This window comes from Bufo gargarizans, chromosome 4, assembly GCF_014858855.1.
Source record: "Bufo gargarizans isolate SCDJY-AF-19 chromosome 4, ASM1485885v1, whole genome shotgun sequence".
Lineage (NCBI taxonomy): Eukaryota > Metazoa > Chordata > Amphibia > Anura > Bufonidae > Bufo > Bufo gargarizans.
The window spans coordinates 228,930,867-228,949,828 of record NC_058083.1 but is presented as its reverse complement, the minus strand read 5'-3'; the positions used below and the strand labels follow the sequence as shown (position 1 = coordinate 228,949,828).

Sequence of the window (18,962 nt, the reverse complement as noted above, 5' to 3'; positions counted from 1 at the left end):
CCCTGCCTCCAACCTTTGTATTTGCCGGCCATGCATCTGTGCCCGCCTGCCCCCATCCATGTAGTCTGCCCCCATGAGTGTCCCATGCCCCCATCGGTGTCCCCATTCCTCACCTGTAACCCATTTTGAGGTCCCCCTGCTGTATGTTATGGTGGCGGCTCTATTTCTGAGCCGTCGCCATCTGCAGCGAGTGTCAGCTGTATGCTGACACTCTGCTGTAACCCCTTGGATGCCGCAGTCAGCGGCAACCAACAGGTTAACAGAGGGAGCGGGCTCCCTCTAAACCATCGAGATGCTGCGCTCCGGTGGCAGAGGCCCGATGGTTGCCAATGCAAAGGTGTCCAGTGTTGCCATCTATCAGTGTAAGGCCTCATGCACACGACCGTTGTGTGCATCCGCGGCCGTTGTTCCGTTTTGCGTTTTTTTCCGTGGACCCATTGACTTTCAATGGGCCCGTGGGAAAATCGGAAAATGCACCGTTTGGCATCATGAGCCGTGAAAAAAATATGACCTGGGTCCGTGAAAAATCAATGGGTCCGTGAAAAATCATGGATGCACACAAGATTGTCATCCGCGTCCGTGATCCATGTCCGTTTTTTCCTATCATTTCAAAGGCAAACTTGACTTAGAATTTTTTTTTTCATTTTTCATGTCCGTGGATCCACCAAAAATCAAGGAAAACCCACGGAAGAAAAAACGGACACGGATCACGGAACAACAGAAACCGTTTTTGCAGACTGCAAAAAAAAACATCCGTGTGCATGAGGCCTAAAATTGATAGTTTTATACTTTGCAATGCAAGAGCATTGCAAAGTATAGAACAGGCATCAACCCCCCAATCTTCAAGATCCAAGTGGGACTTAATAAAAAAAAGAGTGCAAAAAAAAGTGCAAAAATAAAAAATAGTGTAAAAAATCATTGTAAAAAAATAAATAAATAAAAATGTAAATTAAAAATAAAATTAATTGACTTTTCCAATTGCCGCTCTTTTATAAGAGATTAAAAAAATTAAAAATAAATAAATAAAATAAACTACACATAATTGGTATAACCATGTCCGTAATGACTTGATCTATAAAAGTATCATGATACTAATCCCGCATGGTGAACGTTGTACAAAAAAATTTAAAAACAATGGCGGAATTATAGTTTTTTTTATTGGTTTACCTCCCAAAAAAATGTTATAAAAGCAATCAAAAAGTTATATGCATCCCAAAAATGAAACCAATCAAAAATACAGTCCATCCCACAAAAATAAGCCCTCATACAACTATGTTGACAGAAAAATAAAAAAGTTATGAGTCTTAGATTTGGTGATGCAAAAAAATATATGTTTAACAAAAAGTGACTTTATGATATTAAAATGGTACAACATGAAAAAAACAATACACATTTGGTGTCGCCATAACCGTATCAACCCACAGAATAACATTATCATATCAAATGTACCACATGAAGAGAACCCCATAAAAATAAAACACACTGACAGAAATGCAATTTTTGCCAACTTCACCTCCTAAAAAATTGAATAAAAAGTGCTCAAAAAGTCATGTAAACCCCAGAATGTACCAGTAAAAATTACAGCCTATTCTGCAAAAAAACAAGCTCTCGCACAACTACATTGATGGAAAAGTAAAAAAGTTATGGGTCTTCAATTTGGTGATGCAAAAAATACATTTTAATAAAAAGTCTAAACCCACAGAATAAAATTATATTATACCACATGGAGAACCCCATAAAAGATAAAAATAAAAAACACTGGCAGAATTGCAATATTAGCCCATTTCACCTCATAATTCGTTTTATAAAAAAGCGATAAAAAAATGATACTATTTAAAATTACAGCCCATCACGCAAACATGAGCCCCCACACAGATCAGTCAACAATTAAATACATTATGGTCCTTTAAATCTATTTCAGCAAATTCCATGTTAGAAAATGCAGATGCCACTCCTTTCCTTTTGAATTCTGCTGTCTACTCATACAGCCATTTATGACCACATATGGGGTGTTATCGTATTCAGGAGAAAATGGGTAACACATTAAGAGCTGCATTTGTTCCTGTTAAAGTAAAAAATTTGGGCTTAAGTGACTTTTTCTTGTAAAAAAAAAAATGTTTCATTTTCATAGCCAAGTTTTTCATAGCCAAGTGTTATGTCATTACACACCTCACTAAATTCTTTGAGGGTTGTAGTTTCTAAAATGGAGTCACTTTTGGTGAGTTTCTACTGTAGGGGTGCCTTAGTGTGTCTTTAAATATGACACAACACCAAAAAGCCATCCAGCAAAATCTGCCATCCAAAAACTATATGTTGCTCAATTCCTCCTGCGCCCTGCCGTGTGCCCATACAGCAGTTTACAAACATAAATGGGGTGTTTCTGTAAACTGTAGAATCAGAGTAATAAATATTGATATTCGTTTTGCTGTTAACCCTTGCTATGTTATAGGAAAAATGTGATTAATATGAAAAATCTGTACAAAAACTGAAAATTGGAAATTTCACCTCAATTTTCCTTTAATTCTTATGGAACACTTGAAGGGTTACCATAGTTTGTATAACCAGTTTTGAGTAATTTAAGGGGTGTAGTTTCTAAAATTGGGTCATTTATGGGTGTTTTTTTATGTAAGAACCTCAAAGTGACTTCATAACTGAATTGTTCCTTGAAAAGTCAGTTTTGAAAATGTTATAGAAAATTTGAAAAATTGCTTCTTAAATTCTAAACCTTTTAACGTCCTAAAAAAATAAAATTCAATTTTCAAAATTATGCCAACATAAAGTAGACATATAGGGAATCTTAAGTAAAAACTATTCAATGTGGTATCACTATCTACTTTTAATGCGTAGAAATTCAAATTTAGAAAAATACTTTTTCTTCCAAATTTTCTGTAAATTTGGGATTTTTTATAATATAAAGGTAAAACTTATGAACCCAAATTTACCCCTAACATCAATTGCAAGATGTCACGAGATGTCTCAGAATGGCTCGGATAAATAAAAGCATTCCAAAGTTATTAACACACTAGCAGAAGGACCCGGCTTCGCACGGGTATATTTCATCTATTTCATTTTATATTTCCGTGTGTCGTAAAAAAATATCAACAGTTTCCCCCATAACAGTGACCTCTACAGTGCCCACCCCTTTAACTGTGACTTTCACTGTGACTGCCTCTTTTACTGTGACTGACCCTTTAACTGTGACTTTCACTGTGACTGCCCCTTTAACTGTGACCGCCCCTTTAACTGTGACTTTCACAGTGGCCGCCCCTTTAACAGTGACTTTCACAGTGACCGCCCCTTTAACAGTGACTTTCACAGTGACCGCCCATTTAACAGTGACCGCCCATTTAACAGTGACCGCCCACTTAACAGTGACTTTCACAGTGGCCGTCCCTTTAACTGTGACTTTCACAGTGACTGCCCCTTTAACTGTGACCTTTACTTTGACCGCCCCTTTAACTGTGACCTTTACTTTGACCGCCCCTTTAACTGTGACCTTTACTTTGACCGCCCCTTTAACTGTGACTTTCACTGTGACCGCCCCTTTAACGGTGACTTTCACTGTGACCGCCCCTTTAACTGTGACTTTCACTTTGACCACCCCTTTAACAGTGACTTTCACTGTGATTGCCCCTTTAACTGTTACTTTCACTATGACCGCTCCTTTAACTGTGAATTTCACAGTGACCGCCCCTTTAACTGTGACTTTCACTGTGACCGCCCCTTTAACAGTGACTTTCACTGTGACAGCCCCTTTAACTGTGACTTTCACTATGACCGCCCCTTTAACTGTGACTCTTACTGTGACCGCCCCTTTAACTGTGACTTTCACTGTGACTGTCCCTTTAACTGTGACTTTCACTGTGACTGTCCCTTTAACTGTGACTTTCACAGTGACTGTCCCTTTAACTGTGACTTTCACAGTGACCGCCACTTGAACTGTGACTTTCACTGTGACCGCCTCTTTAACTGTAACCCCCCTTTAACTGTGACTTTCACTGTGACTGCCCCCTTTTAACTGTGACTTTCACTGTGACCGTCCCCTTTAACTGTGACTTTCACTGTGACCGCCCTTTTAACTGTGACTTTCACTGTGACCGCCGCTTTAACTGTGACTTTCACTGTGACCGCCGCTTTAACTGTGACTTTCACTGTGACCGCCCCTTTAACTGTGACTTTCACAGTGACCGCCCCTTTAATTGTGACTTTCACTGTGACCACCCCTTTAACTGTGACTTTCACAGTGACCGCCCCTTTAGGCAGTCAAGAAATATGGCTGGGTTGTTATGGAAACCTGGAGTAATACCGTTTTTATGGCAGTTGGGATTTGAAGAGAAAGAATTGCAGGCTTGTATTTGGGGTGGGGGGGTTCATTTTTGGGGAATATCTCAGGAACGATACGTCCTAGAGAGCCAAATTTGGTGACGATCGGTCCAGTCGTTTGGTCGCGCATAAAGAACGTCTAGACAGACAGACAGACAGAAACTCATTTTTATATATATAAGAGATAAAGTGACACATGTCAGATTAGCAAAATTAAGTCTGGTCACGAAGGTGAAAAATGGCTTGTTTTTGAAAGGGTTAATGACTACAGATGAGCGCATCGAATCCCATGAAGTGGAATTCGATCTGAATTTCATGATAAATTTGATTCGCCTCGAAGCCGAATTTCCTCGTGCTTCATGTAAGCGAATCGATTTAACCTGAAATAGTGTAACTAAAACAAATCATACTTACCTCCTCCATTTGCTCACGACGGGCTGCCAGTCGCCATCTTGATTGAAGATCTCGGACGAAATCCCATGCGTGGTGACGTATGACATCACCTCGTCTGCCGGCATCATGACGTAATTTTGCGCCGCGTGAGATTTCGCGCCATATCTTCAAGCAAGATGGCAACGGCCGGCCTGTCGCGAGCAAATGGAGGAGGTAAGTCTGATTTAATTTTTTTAATGTTAATTTTGCACAGTTTTTTCACTCAGATGCCGCGATCATGTATGAACGTGGCATCTGAGGGGTACAATGATGGGGGGCGGCGCTATCGCAGCTCCCTGTCATTGCACCCCTTACTTACAAAAAAATGCACTTCATGACAAAGTAATTAGTCATGAATCTAATTTTTTTTTTTTTATTTGGCGAATCAGCCGAATCGAACTTTTGAAAAATTTGCTCATCTCTATTAATGAACCCAAAATTAAACCCTTCATTTCATTTTATGGGAGAGTTTTCTAGGCACTCTCTGTGACCTTTGCAGAGGTCATTATACAAGCAAGGAGTTGATGCTTTGACAATCACCTGTTGTGAGTGGTGGGTCCTGTGTTATCTATACACAGAGGTGATACATGTCATTCTAAACTGATAAAAAGATAACTGCAATAAAGTGATATTTACAGGCCAAGAAGTGGCGCCTAATAATAGGCTTAGTGGCCAGTGGTAAACTGCAGGATTTTACGTTTTTTGTTTAAATATCGATATTGACATGATAATTAACAATAACATCACCAAAATTTCTTTAAAAATTTGTTTAACATAAAAATTTGATTTAAACAATAGGTCATTTTCTGATGACCATTCCCTTTAAGGAACGATTCAGGTGTGTTATACTAACCAACGACAATGTTTTGTGTTGAATCATTTTGCTTCAATAATTGAATGCAAGTACATGACTTTGTGGGGTTAAATAAAACCTACAAGATATTTAAAAAAAAACGTAACAGAGGCCACTGCTACCTCCAGGAACTACACACAGCATGTATTTCTATGATTATTTTGTTTTCAAATATGATATACAAAAATGCATGTATTTGACAGGTTGTAAACACTTTCAAGATTGTAAAATTGCTTCATTTCAGTTCTATCTTTTGAAATAGACAAGCCCATTTATACGAGAGTCTGGCATTTGGCACTGGCCACCAGTAGCTTGTAAATACTTCATTTAAATCTCCATATTTAAAAAGTTGAAAACTGCCAAACTGATTTGACTACCGCTTCAGCTCTGCCAAGTGTAGAAGGGATCTGGAAATGGATGAAAAGAAAAATTATGTCCACAAGTAGTTTGTTTTTTATTTCATTGCTTACTGCTACCTCGAAATATGTTCTCTCGACAGATGCCAATGTATATCTGGAATAGAACTGCTTGTAAATGTTCACACTTTGTATCTTTTTACTATGATTCGGCTTCTAAATGATTCAGTTCTGTCATTGTCTTTCACAGATACTCAATTTTTTTTAGGCAAATTTGTTATCAGAGGTATAACTTGAATCTTTTGGGCAAAATTCAAAAATATATCAGGGCACAATGTGAGATTTAAATTACCAGTATCTTCTTATGTGGTAGCGGACCTGGGTACCACTGCTACCTCTGTACCACCTAAAGCTGTGCCCTTGATTGTTTTCTTGAATTCTCTTAACAGAGATCATCCACACATACAGTACAGACCAAAAGTTTGGACACACCTTCTCATTCAAAGAGTTTTCTTTATTTTCATGACTATGAATATTGTAGATTCACACTGAAGGCATCAAAACTATGAATTAATACATGTGGAATTATATACATAACAAAAAAGTGTGAAACAACTGAAAATATGTCATATTCTAGGTTCTTCAAAGTAGCCACCTTTTGCTTTGATTACTGCTTTGCACACTCTTGGAATTCTCTTGATGAGCTTCAAGAGGTAGTCACCTGAAATGGTTTTCACTTCACAGGTGTGCCCTGTCAGGTTTAATAAGTGGGATGTCTTGCCTTATAAATGGGGTTGGGACCATCAGTTGCGTTGTGGAGAAGTCAGGTGGATACACAGCTGATAGTCCTACTGAATAGAGTGTTATAATTTGTATTATGGCAAGAAAAAAGCAGCTAAGTAAAGAAAAACGAGTGGCCATCATTACTTTAAGAAATGAAGGTCAGTCAGTCTGAAAAATTGGGAAAACTTTGAAAGTGTCCCCAAGTGCAGTCACAAAAACCATCAAGCGCTACAAAGAAACTGGCTCACATGCGGACGGCCCCAGGAAAGGAAGACCAAGAGTCACCTCTGCTGCGGAGGATAAGTTCATCCGAGTCACCAGCCTCAGAAATCGCAGGTTAACAGCAGCTCAGATTAGAGACCAGGTCAATGCCACACAGAGTTCTAGCAGCAGACACATCTCTAGAACAACTGTTAAGAAGAGACTGTGTGAATCAGGCATTCATGGTAGAATATCTGCTAGGAAACCACTGCTAAGGACAACAAGCAGAAGAGACTTGTTTGGGCTAAAGAACACAAGGAATGGACATTAGACCAGTGGAAATCTTTGCTTTGGTGTCACCACCAGACATCTGAGAAGCTCTGACAGATGTCCTTCAGAACCTCCTCCTTGAGGTCCCTTTTGTTTTGCTTTCATTTTCTCATCTCGCTAGCCTCTCTCAGCTGTCATGTAGTTGCACTGATTGCATCCCTTTAAATCCCTCCCCATACTGCATCACTTTGCGGTTTATATTACTTCCTGGAGTGTGTGCATGCTGATCCTACTACTGAGTCTTCTACAGATAAGTTTTGTTCGTTCATTTGTGTTTTCCTGTTTGCTGGATCCCAGGTGACCCTGACTCCCTCCGTATCAAGTGTAGGGAGCCAGTGGTCGTGTCCCCTCACTATTATAGGGTGTTCAGTTGTTATACAGTCGAGGTACGAGGATATGCGATCATCTACCATTGGGATTTTCGCATAGGCTGAGCAGTTAGAGAGAGAGCCAGGTCTGATGCAGGGCTCTCCCTTTTGTTCCTTAGTTTTGGATCCAGTCAGTCGGATCTTCATTTTGTGTCTTCTAGTTTTCTGTACACCTTCCGTGACATTTGGTCTGATGAGTCCAAATTTGAGATCTTTGGTTCCAACCACCGTGTCTTTGTGCGACGCAGAAAAGGTGAACGGATGGACTCTACATGCCTGGTTTCCACCGTGAAGCATGGAGGAGGAGGTGTGATGGTGTGGGGGTGCTTTGCTGGTGACACTGTTGGGGATTTATTCAAAATTGAAGGCATACTGAACCAGCATGGCTACCACAGCATCTTGCAGCGGCATGCTATTCCATCCGGTTTGCGTTTAGTTGGACCATCATTTATTTTTCAACAGGACAATGACGCCAAACACACCTCCAGGCTGTGTAAGGGCTTTTTGACCATGAAGGAGAGTGATGGGGTGCTGCGCCAGATGACCTTGCCTCCACAGTCACCGGACCTGAACCGAATTGAGATGGTTTGGGGTGAGCTGGACCGCAGAGTGAAGGCAAAAGGGCCAACAAGTGCTAAGCATCTCTGGGAACTCCTTCAAGACTGTTGGAAGACCATTTCAGGTGACTACCTCTTGAAGCTCATCAAGAGAATGCCAAGAGTGTGCAAAGCAGTAATCAAAGCAAAAGGTGGCTACTTTGAAGAACCTAGAATATGACATATTTTCAGTTGTTTCACACTTTTTTGTTATGTATATAATTCCACATGTGTTAATTCATAGTTTTGATGCCTTCAGTGTGAATCTACAATTTTCATAGTCATGAAAATAAAGAAAACTCTTTGAATGAGAAGGTGTGTCCAAAGTTTTGGTCTGTACTGTGCATATTAATTTGGTCTGTCAGATCATGAAAACATGAAAAACATATTGGAATAACTGAAAACATGTTCCTATGTCTAGATATTTTTGTTACACATTTGTTATGGCACCACTGGCTGTCTTTTGATTCCTTCTTAGAATGTTCCCAGTACAGGTGGACAGACATACTCTGTTCCTTCCTGTACATGGGTGGATCCTGCTATTGTGATGACAGTCAGTAAGGGAGGGGGGGGGGGGGGTCCAGAGGTAGACGGGATGGAGGGGAACAACGTTTTTTAGAAGGGGGTGTATATTAGCTGTGCAATCGAAATCAGCCGAAGACATCAACCGCCCACTCCAACACGACCCAGGAAGCACAAACCAAATAATTAACCTCAGTGATAAATTACTCACACCATCTGAAATGGGTATCCTCCAAAAGGGCCTTTCCTTTGTCCTCACATCCAGTTTCAACCTTTTTAACTGGATAAAAGACTTACATTTCTTCACTGAAGAACAAACGTGAGAGTAAGGAATTAGGGGTACCACTTGAGATTCTGAGGGATGTACATCTCTTGTACGATTTGAGTGAGAGTGGCCCACATGAGGGAAAGGGTCCTTTCTCTACTTTTAAACCTAAGAGTACCTTGATGCCCCCACAGGGTGATCCCACTTGTATAGAAGTGTTTGTTGCGCGAGTCTCACGCGATTTGGAAGAACTAACAGTGAGGAAACCTGTGTTCAATTGCTTCAAAGCTGAATTTGATGCCTTCTGTTCCATTAAAAAAGATCAACAAGTCACTATTAAGCCCTCCGATAAGGGGGGCAATATAGTGATTTTGAAGACTATTGACTACAAGAACATGTGCCTTGATCTCCTTCGAGATCGCAACACATATGAAAGATTGAAATCAGATCCTACTGCGAGGTATCAAAAGGATCTGATCTGGTCGCACAGCTAGAGGGAGTTTCGCTGGATGAGGATATGGCTTTAGCTTCCATAGATGTTGAGGCTCTTTATTCCTCTATTCCCCATCACTTGGGCCTAGAATCTGTCAGTAGCTTTTTGGTCACCAGAGGCTGCCAACATCGAGCACATAAAAAATTTGTGCTGGAACTACTTAACTTTACCTTGACTTCCAACTTCTTTGTTTTTGGAGGGTCCTACTACCACCAGCTCAGGGGCATCACGATGGGGAGTTCATGTGCCCCGTCGTATGCTAACTTGTTCCTGGGCTGGTGGGAGAGGACACTAGTGTTCTGTGATTCCCCCAAAATACTGACAGAAAGCATCATTAGTTGGAATAGATTCATTGATGACATTTTCCTGATTTGGCATTGTGAGAAATGCGACTTTGAGAGGTTTGTGCAAGAATTGAATTGCAAAAACATTGGCATGCGCTTCACGTTTGAATTTAGGAGGGATGTCATTCCATTCTTAGACATTGAAATCACTAGAAATGGTGTAGGTCCATTAGAAACCAAGACCTTTAGGAAACCAACGTCCACTAACTCACTTCTGAACTGGAATAGCCATCATCTGTTGTCATTGAAAAGAGGAATCCCAACAGGCCAATACTTAAGAATGAGAAGAAATTGCTTCAATGATACAGTATTCCAGGAACAGGCGTGTGACCTCCGCAGACGTTTTCTGGAAAAAGGCTATCCAGACTCTACACTTCCTGTAGCGTATCATAGGGCGTGCAGTAGTAACCGTTCTGCTCTACTGCACCCGAAACGCAGAGAGACTACACTAGGCCTAATTCGACTAGTAGGCACGTATGATATAGCGGTGAACAAAGTGAGACAGGTGCTGGGTAAACATTGGGATATCCTTAAAATGGACCCTGACATCAGCAAAGTTGTTGCAGGGACACCCCAAATCACATACAGACGTGGTCGAAATTTGCATGACCGCCTGATACATAGCCACATTCAGGAGCCACTTATTGATAATAAGAACTGGCTTCCACAAGTGGTGTGGTGTTTCCGCTGTAGCGGATGCGTTGCATGTAAAAACATTATTCAAGGTTGCAGTTTCACCAATGCTCTTACAAGTAAAACGTATGTCATAAAATACTTCATAAACTGTCGCAGCAAAGGGGTCATTTACAAAGCCACCTGTGAATGTGGCCTAGAATATGTAGGGAAGACCACTCGTGAGCTAAGGAGGAGGGCGGGGGAACATCTGGGTGACATCAAGCACCAGAGAGAAAGTCCCCTAGCTACCCATATGAGAGTGATGCATAATGGGGACTCCTCCAAGGTACGGTTTATAGGCATTGAACAAGTACCCCCCTAGTGAGAGGGGGTGACTGGGAGAGAAAAGTTTTGCAGCGTGAAGTGTGGTGGATCTATGAATTGAGAACTTTTGTCCCTAATGGCCTGAATGAACAAATGCTATTTGGGTGTTACATCTAGACCTTTTCCTTTATTCTGCTCCCTCTTCCTATTTGCGTTATACTTACTCCTGCCATTTACCCATCTAGTTATGTTCGGGTAGCGATTATAAATTTTTTGCCCCGATATTTAAAAAAAATTGATACATAGAGTGGGTGGGTCTTGAGATCTTTAGGTCCAGACCTCTTTCCCTCCACCTATGTTTGAATACTGCTCACTGATCTTTAATGCGGATCCTGTACTTTGTTTGCCGTATGCAGCACAACAGGCAACTCCGGTGTACTACTGTTGAGGCCCCGTGAGCGCATTTCATTTGGACATTGCTTCCCTGTTGCGCACCATATGAGAGCTCGGCCTGGGATTTACTGATAAGTATTTAAGAGAGACTTAACCTCTGACTGTTCTCTACTTATCTTTCCTTTACAGGCGCGCTCTAATTATTTACTGTATTGTCTCTATGGTCCCCTGATGAATAGGCATATAGCTTAAGAAACGCGTTGGGACGTTACTTGTTCATTGTTTAGTGTACCTGAGCATCAAGGCCTTAACGGCTCAGTGTTGTTACCATCTTACTGTCCCTCTTTTTGCTTTGGGTGAATGATCGGGCAGCCCACTTTGGCGCCGCACTCAGGGACAGTCTGAGGGAGAGATTGAGGGGGTTGTTTATAAGGTAGATGCAGGGCACTTACAGGTCTGAGAGACCCGATCCTGTATCTTTTCCATTTTCACCTCTTATGCCTCCCTTGGTCTCACATTAACAGTGTATACGCACCTTGTATGCTACTGGTACTCATATTCACCATTCACAGTGGTGGGGCTTATTTTATTGATTGATTTAATAAACGTAATGTTTTAAAAGGTTACCACATATATATTTTTTTACAGTAAGGACATAAAGTGGCTTCTTCTCAGCAAAAGTGGCTTCTTCTCAGCAGTACTGGACACATTGGGTGGACATTTTGAGAGAAATCACAATAACAGCAGGGGGCGACAAATCAAGTATACAGCATATATATAAATAAGATTTTGAGGACATGTATTAAGGCCAGAGTTTTCTGGTCTCAAGCCCGTGTACGCTGCCGGAGGAAGCACCAAAGTTATGTAGCGGTGCATAGCTCTACATAAGTTTAGCCTATTTCTGTCGGGCGACAGACTAACCTCTGCGCCGGCCCTCTTGCTGGGGTAAATTTAAGCCATTTTCCACACCAAGAACCGGTATGGAAAATAATAAATGAGCTTGGCCTGCTAGTCCACCCACTTCATCACCCAGGCAATGCCCCCTTTTTTGCCATGTGAGGAAAAGTCGCAAGTTTTACAGCACATAAGCCATGTGCCAAGACTTGTGACACTTTTACACCACTTTTGGAGTGATAAATGTCCCCCTTTATATTTATGTCACACAATGATCTCACATATCCAATTTAGGCTGGGGATAGCACTATAACAATTGGTGGGAAGGCAGTGTTTACTTATAATGTATCTTTCATTTCATTTTTTTGCATTATTTTTATAATCTTTTTAATTTTCATTTTAATGAGCAATGAAAACGTATCACTATTATGGCTCCTGCAACCAAGATCCCAGAAATCAAAGTGACCTAACCACCAGAACCAAAATGTAGAGCAATTTGTTCCTGGTGTGTATACAATAATACATTTTATCTACTGGTATAAGAATTTGTGGGAAAAAATGAAAATGTAAATATGTATACCGGTAGTTTTATCAATTTATGTCTTTATTTTCCAGGTTCTGGAGCATATGCAGACAATTTTATTGGGGCTGTGTCTACAACCGGCCATGGAGAGTCTATCATGAAAGTTACACTTGCAAGACAAGTACTTTTCAACATGGAAAAAGGTAATTATTTCTGTTAAACTAATAATAAGCCATTATAGTTATTATTTCCTGCAATTATTTCTGTGCCCGTAGTTTTCCCTGAGTACTACTTTTTTTTCTGCAAAATATAGAAATTGCTTTTACTTCTATTAGTGCATGTGTTCTGTTTCAGCAGGAACGGTATTGGCAGTACTGGTCTATTAGGTGTCCTTGGTTGACTATTCCCTGTCAATCATAGGAGCAAACAACTCAATATATAAGTGCATTCTAATTTTGATTTTGCTGTCAGGAAAATTGGCCCCGGCCTTCCTGGGGCATAGACATTAGATTCTAAGCTCCACTGGAGAGGAACTGATGTAAAGCAGTACAAATTATGGCAGAACTACATAATAAATTATTTAAAAAATCTCTATTGCATTTTTGAGTATAAGTTGAATGAGTCATGACACAGTATGATGACATTATCAAGTTAAGTGTGATGATGTGTGTGCGTATGTTGGCATTCTCAAAATGCATGTTGCTTATAATAGTTTACCTAATATTGTTCTTTACTGGATTCCAATTTACTATCAGACACCTCATTCCAGAGTCAGCATAAAATATACCAATCAATTATTATATACTTCTCTCAAGGTGAGTCCAGAAACAAGCCCCAGCTGAAGCTCATACATGTTGTATTACTGCAGCAATGTACTTTGCATTTGACATATATCTACATACCTTTATTTTCTTAATTTTTTAATTTTGAGCATATACTTTGTTGGTTTTAATTACTTTAGGCTTTTTAAACTGGAAGCATATTCAGAAATAACACAGATAGCTAGTCAATACATTAGACCAATACAATGGTATAGTTCTGATACCTGGTCCCAACGTCGCAGCTAGTCAGGACGGTTGATTAGCAGGGGTCCAGGGAGTCGGACTACTGCTGATCTGATATTAATAACCAATCCTAAGGACAGATCGTGAGTGGTAATTAGTCCTGGAAAGCCCCTTCACCACTGCCATTGGAATGTCTTCATTATTGTTTTATCCATAAGCTAAATCCATATAGTCCTGTATGTGTAATCACTAATATTATGTGCACAGTCCTTAATGTCCTTAAAAATATTTCAAAAGGCAATTCTTCTTGGATGGACCTTGTAATGTTAAGGAACCCATAAGATAGCAAATAAGAGTCGGTTGCTACATTTTCACCCACATAGGGGTGTGGCTGTTGGTGGTTCAGAGGTAACAGTTGCACCCAGACCCTTGTGCTTGAGGGGGACGAAAGTTCATTTGGCCATGAATGAAGACCTTAGTATTATATATAGCGAATGTTAGTGGGAGCCCTATTATTTAGCATTGACACCCAGGAGAGTGAAGGAGATGTCCACTCCTTTTATATTAGTGACCTATCCACAGGATAGGCCATCAATATCTGATTTGTGGGGCAAAGAGACCCTGCACATCGGCCAATCAGCGGTTCAGGAGTAGCTCCAGTGCCAAATAATAGCTGCACTGCTGTAACTAGCTTCATCCAATGCACAACGGATGGAGCTGTGTTGTTCAGGTATTAGAACTACTCCAGAATAGCTGATTGGCGGGGTGTCAGAGCCCTGTCAGCCTGAGGATAGGTCATCAATATAAAAGGACTGGACAATCTCATTAAAGTTACGTCTGTGAACCCACAAAATGTCCCTTTCTCTTGTGCTGCAAATTAATACACCAAATTTTGGGAGAAATATTATAGTTGTCAAATATTTGACTACTGTAGGTCATACCATAATGAAAACGAAGACCTTTGCTAGTATAGCCATTATTATACAGATACATATTATAATAAACGTTTATACCAAAAAACTTTCTAATATTTTTACTTCCCCTCAAAAAAATGATATTGCTTCACATGCATTGCATTTTTACCCTTAAGAATCATATATCAGTGGTTCCAAACCATCTCTTGATGTGCTGTTTTGGCCCAATATGTTGGCCCATATTTCCATTTCTGTATAACTAATGAGGTTTCCTTCATGTTGAAAATAATACCAAGATAGATATTACATATTGATGACATCAAGGCTTTGGGCATTAGACACAATAAAATAAATATTAATATTTTGTGTCTTTGTATGTTAAACAAATCATTTTTATTTTGCTTACCATTGCATTTTTTCTGCACTATAATAAATCCTAGTTTGGCCATAGAAATAGCATTTAAACAAGTCATGATATCATTTTATCTGACAATTCTAGACCCAACTATGTGTCTTTAGGTAAAAAAAAGAATTTCTAACCACTACCATCATTGCACACACCTACTGTACCTAAGGGTCCATTCACACTCCAGCAATTCCGTTCCGCATTATGCGGAGCGGAATTGCGGACCCATTCATTTCTATGGGGCAGCACGATGTGCTGCCCGCATCCGGAATTGCGGACCGCACTTCTGTGTCCGTAATTCCAATCCCGAAAAAAATAGAACATGTCCTATTCTTGTCCACAATTGCGCACAAGAATAGGCATTTTCTATTAAGTGCCAGCGATGTGAGGTCCGCAAAATGCGGAACGCATATCGCCGATGTCCGTGTTTCGCGGATCCGCAAAACACACACGGACGTGTGAATGGACCCTAAATCAAAGTAAATCATTTATGCAACAATTCTGTGACATAAATGTAATGACCTACAATTAACAAAGAGTGGGGGTAGAACATATAGGGGGACATTTATGAAGGCTGGCTAATTAGACACTGGTCTTTGTCCCTCCTGCACTGGTGATTCATCCGCCTAGGTTATGTGGAGGTACCAGCCTCTACACAACTTAGGCAGACTTTACACTTGTCTAAAGATACGCCAGCTTAGAAAATTATAATTGAGACTACCACCCCGGTCTTTTTTCTGCCCACTCCACACCTCCTTTTTTAGACCTGGTGTGAGCGTTGGAAAAGGAAAGAAGGTCGCAGATTTCAGCAAAAATAACCTTGACGCCGCAAAACATGGCTTGTATCTGTTCGTAAATGACCCCCATAGTACTCAGCAGACCCAATGGATAAGTATCCCCTGCAGAGTTATTCTAGTAATATACATGGAATAGATGTAGGCAATTATTGTTTTGTTTTTTTCAAATTGAATGTTAATTCTTTTATTTAAATCAGGTGAGACTCCACAGGGTGCTGCAGAACATGCTCTGGAATACATGAAGAACAAGGTACATGGCAGAGGAGGACTAATAGTTGTCAGCAAGTCTGGAGAATGGGCGGCAAAATTTACCACAAAAAGAATGGCATGGGCTAGTGTTGAAAACAATATATTAACCTATGGACTCAATCCTGGAGAAAATCTTCAAGAAAAATTGTGAAGATACAAAGTGAATTAATGCTATTAATAATGTATTGTTATTGACATGCACATTGGAAACATATATGTCGCAATGATGACCCAAACCCTCCCATTAGCTTTATCTATCATATATTGTAGAATCCATTTGTGTTATTTTCTGTATGTAGTAGGCTTATGCAACTTTTTCAGAATTTTAGTATTTTATAGCAACATTAATAGAGTTCAATTGAATCAGTTAAAGCAGATCAGTCACCTGAGTATGCTGTCCTATGTAAAGGCAGCTTATTACAGATAAAGGTCCATACTCCCAGTAGCCAGAATGGCACATTAAACATTTAGAGCTGCTTGGCTAATAGGAGTGATGAAATCATTCATCAGACTCATCATGTTGAGCCTTGTGTATTTATGAGGAGAGTGTTCCCATAACTGGAAGACTGCGGAGTGAATGCCTAGACAGGACTTGTACAATGGGAGGTGGAGGGGGCAGCACTCCCCTAATAAATACACTGGCTGATAAGTATCAATCTGCTGTACTCTTGTATCCCTTCTATTAGCCAAACTGCACATGTATGTTGTGCCATGTCGTTCTCGTTGGAGTAGAGTGGCTGTAATATGCTTCTTTTACTTAGCATAGCATACTCAGAAGATCTGCATGAAATCTCCTATTATAACAGAATCTTTTATTTGTATTATGGTGCATGCTAATCACACCATTATACTGGCTTCTAACGTTTCTACATGTTTGTTGCTGTCTTTCTGTATTCTCATAGGGGTTCTACATACAGTACTGGAGAAAAGAAATGATTGCAATATAAACTAAAATGTTAACGTTATATGAAAATCTGATATATCCCAAAAAAAAAGTCATTTAGAATTGTATGGTTTAAAGGGAACCTGTCATCAACTTTATACTGAGCTCACTGAGGGCAGCATAAAATGGTGACAGAAATGCTGATTTCAGCTAAAAGTAAGTGGTTGCTGAGAACCAGCATCATAGTAATTACAGCCAGGGCCTTGAAAAGAGTCCAGTCTACCTGAGAAGAGTCATGGTTATTCATGTCTCCTGCTCTCCCCGACCATCTGCTGATGATTGGCAGTTCTCTCCTAGAGAGACAGGGAGAAAACTAGGTAGAAGCCTATCAGTCATCAGCAGGTGGGCAGGGAGAGCAAGAATTCATGAATAACCAGGACTCTTCTCAGATGGCCGTGACTCTTTTCCAGGCCCGGTCTGCAATGATTGTGATGTTGGTTCTCGGCAACCACTTACTTTTAAATGACAGACTGCTGAAATCAAGTCGCCTGTCTCTACTTTATACTGCCATTAGTATGGGCAGCATACAGTTGATGACAGGTTCCCTTTAAGTTAAAATAAAATATTTCATGTTGTTTTTTAATAATTTTACACTGGGAATACACTATTTATGAAGAACAGCAATTTAGATGCCAATCTTCGTGCCTCCTGCGCTGGCAGTTCATCTGCCTAAGTTATGTGTAGGTGCCGGCCTCTACATAACTTAAGCAAACTTTACACTTGTCGAAAACTATGCCAGATCCCTTGCTGGCATAGATTTAGACAATTTTCTCTGCCTAAAACAGGCATAAAAAATGATAAATGAGACGGGCCTGTCAGACTGCCCTTTTCCTCACCCACGCCACACTGTCTTTTTTAAATCGGGCGTGAGTGGTGGAAAAGGGGAAATAGTGGCGTATATCTGTTTGTACATCTGGTTAAGCTGTATCAGTAATTACAATATAAAAGTAATACTTGTAAAGCTGCCAAACACAGTTCCCTGCAGACCATACTGTACATTTATGTCAAAACAAAGGAGTCAATAGTTCCTAGTCATGTCTGACTGCTTAATCAGAGTAAGGTATCCACTATCCAGTATTCAAGCTAGTATTATGAAGAGGATAACCATTTATTTTCTACTTTAAATGTCTATAATACCAAGATAACAGTGCTCCTTTATTCTGGATAAGGTGGTGTCCTGTGTTTCTATGCATGTTTTTGTTATTTTGAAAATGTAAAAGATGAAAATAAAAAATAGTTTTGGCTTAAAATAAGAGATCATTTCATCTTCAACTTGCTTAACTGTTCACAGCAACATTAATTCTGACCTAGGGTTGGGCAATAAATCGGTATTAACGATATAGCGCGGTATTAAGAAACGGCAATATGGTGATATCGCCATTTCTTAATTACAGCAGTATTTTAGTGACGTCATAGGGGCAGTAGCACATCATAGTGCTGAATGCCTCTAAAACGTCCGGCGCACATTACAGCTGGCACAGTGGAGAAGGAGAGAGTCCCTCCCCGCTGTGATCCAGCTGCCACTACGCCACCAATGAGAAGGTAATAGTGAGGAGGAGAGGAGGGGCTGTGGCCGCTGCACCACCAAAGAGAATTACCCTCAATTCAAATATAGACTGTCTCAATGACAGGAAGCGGCGATCCCGTGAACCAAGGCAATTTACCCCTCAAATGCGGCACCTTAGGGGCTAGTTGGCACGGTTCGGCGGGATCCCTGTCATTGAGGCCGAGTGCCGCCTGTGTGATATGGATGGCACCCGCAGTCTATATTTGTATTATGAGGTTAATTGCATTCAATGGTGGCGCAGTGCGCCCCTCCCATACCCCAGTATTATAAATTATAATCATTGGTGGCACAGTGCACCCAAGCCCCCCAGTATTATAACCATTGGTGGCAGTGGCCACAGGGTCCCCTCCCCTCTTCATTAGTGGTGCAGTGACAGCTTCTGATCAGAGCCACAGCAGTGAAATCTCAGGGCTCCAATTGGTTACCATGGCAGCCAGGACGCTACTAAAAGCCTGGCTGCCATGATA

At 40.5% G+C, this 18,962-nt stretch overlaps 1 protein-coding gene across 3 annotated transcripts in view; it reads left to right on the top strand.

Moving 5' to 3' along the window:
• Positions 1-17,065, top strand: part of LOC122935633 (isoaspartyl peptidase/L-asparaginase-like) — a 99,857-nt gene extending 82,792 nt beyond the window's left edge. For all 3 annotated transcript variants that reach the window (XM_044291424.1, XM_044291425.1, XM_044291423.1), the window contains 2 exons: positions 12,708-12,818; positions 15,934-17,065. In XM_044291424.1, the coding sequence (XP_044147359.1) occupies positions 12,708-12,818; positions 15,934-16,136 (314 nt within the window). In that variant the 3' untranslated portion in view covers positions 16,137-17,065. The remainder of the gene's footprint in view (positions 1-12,707; positions 12,819-15,933) is intronic.
• Positions 17,066-18,962: the final 1,897 nt, after the last annotated feature.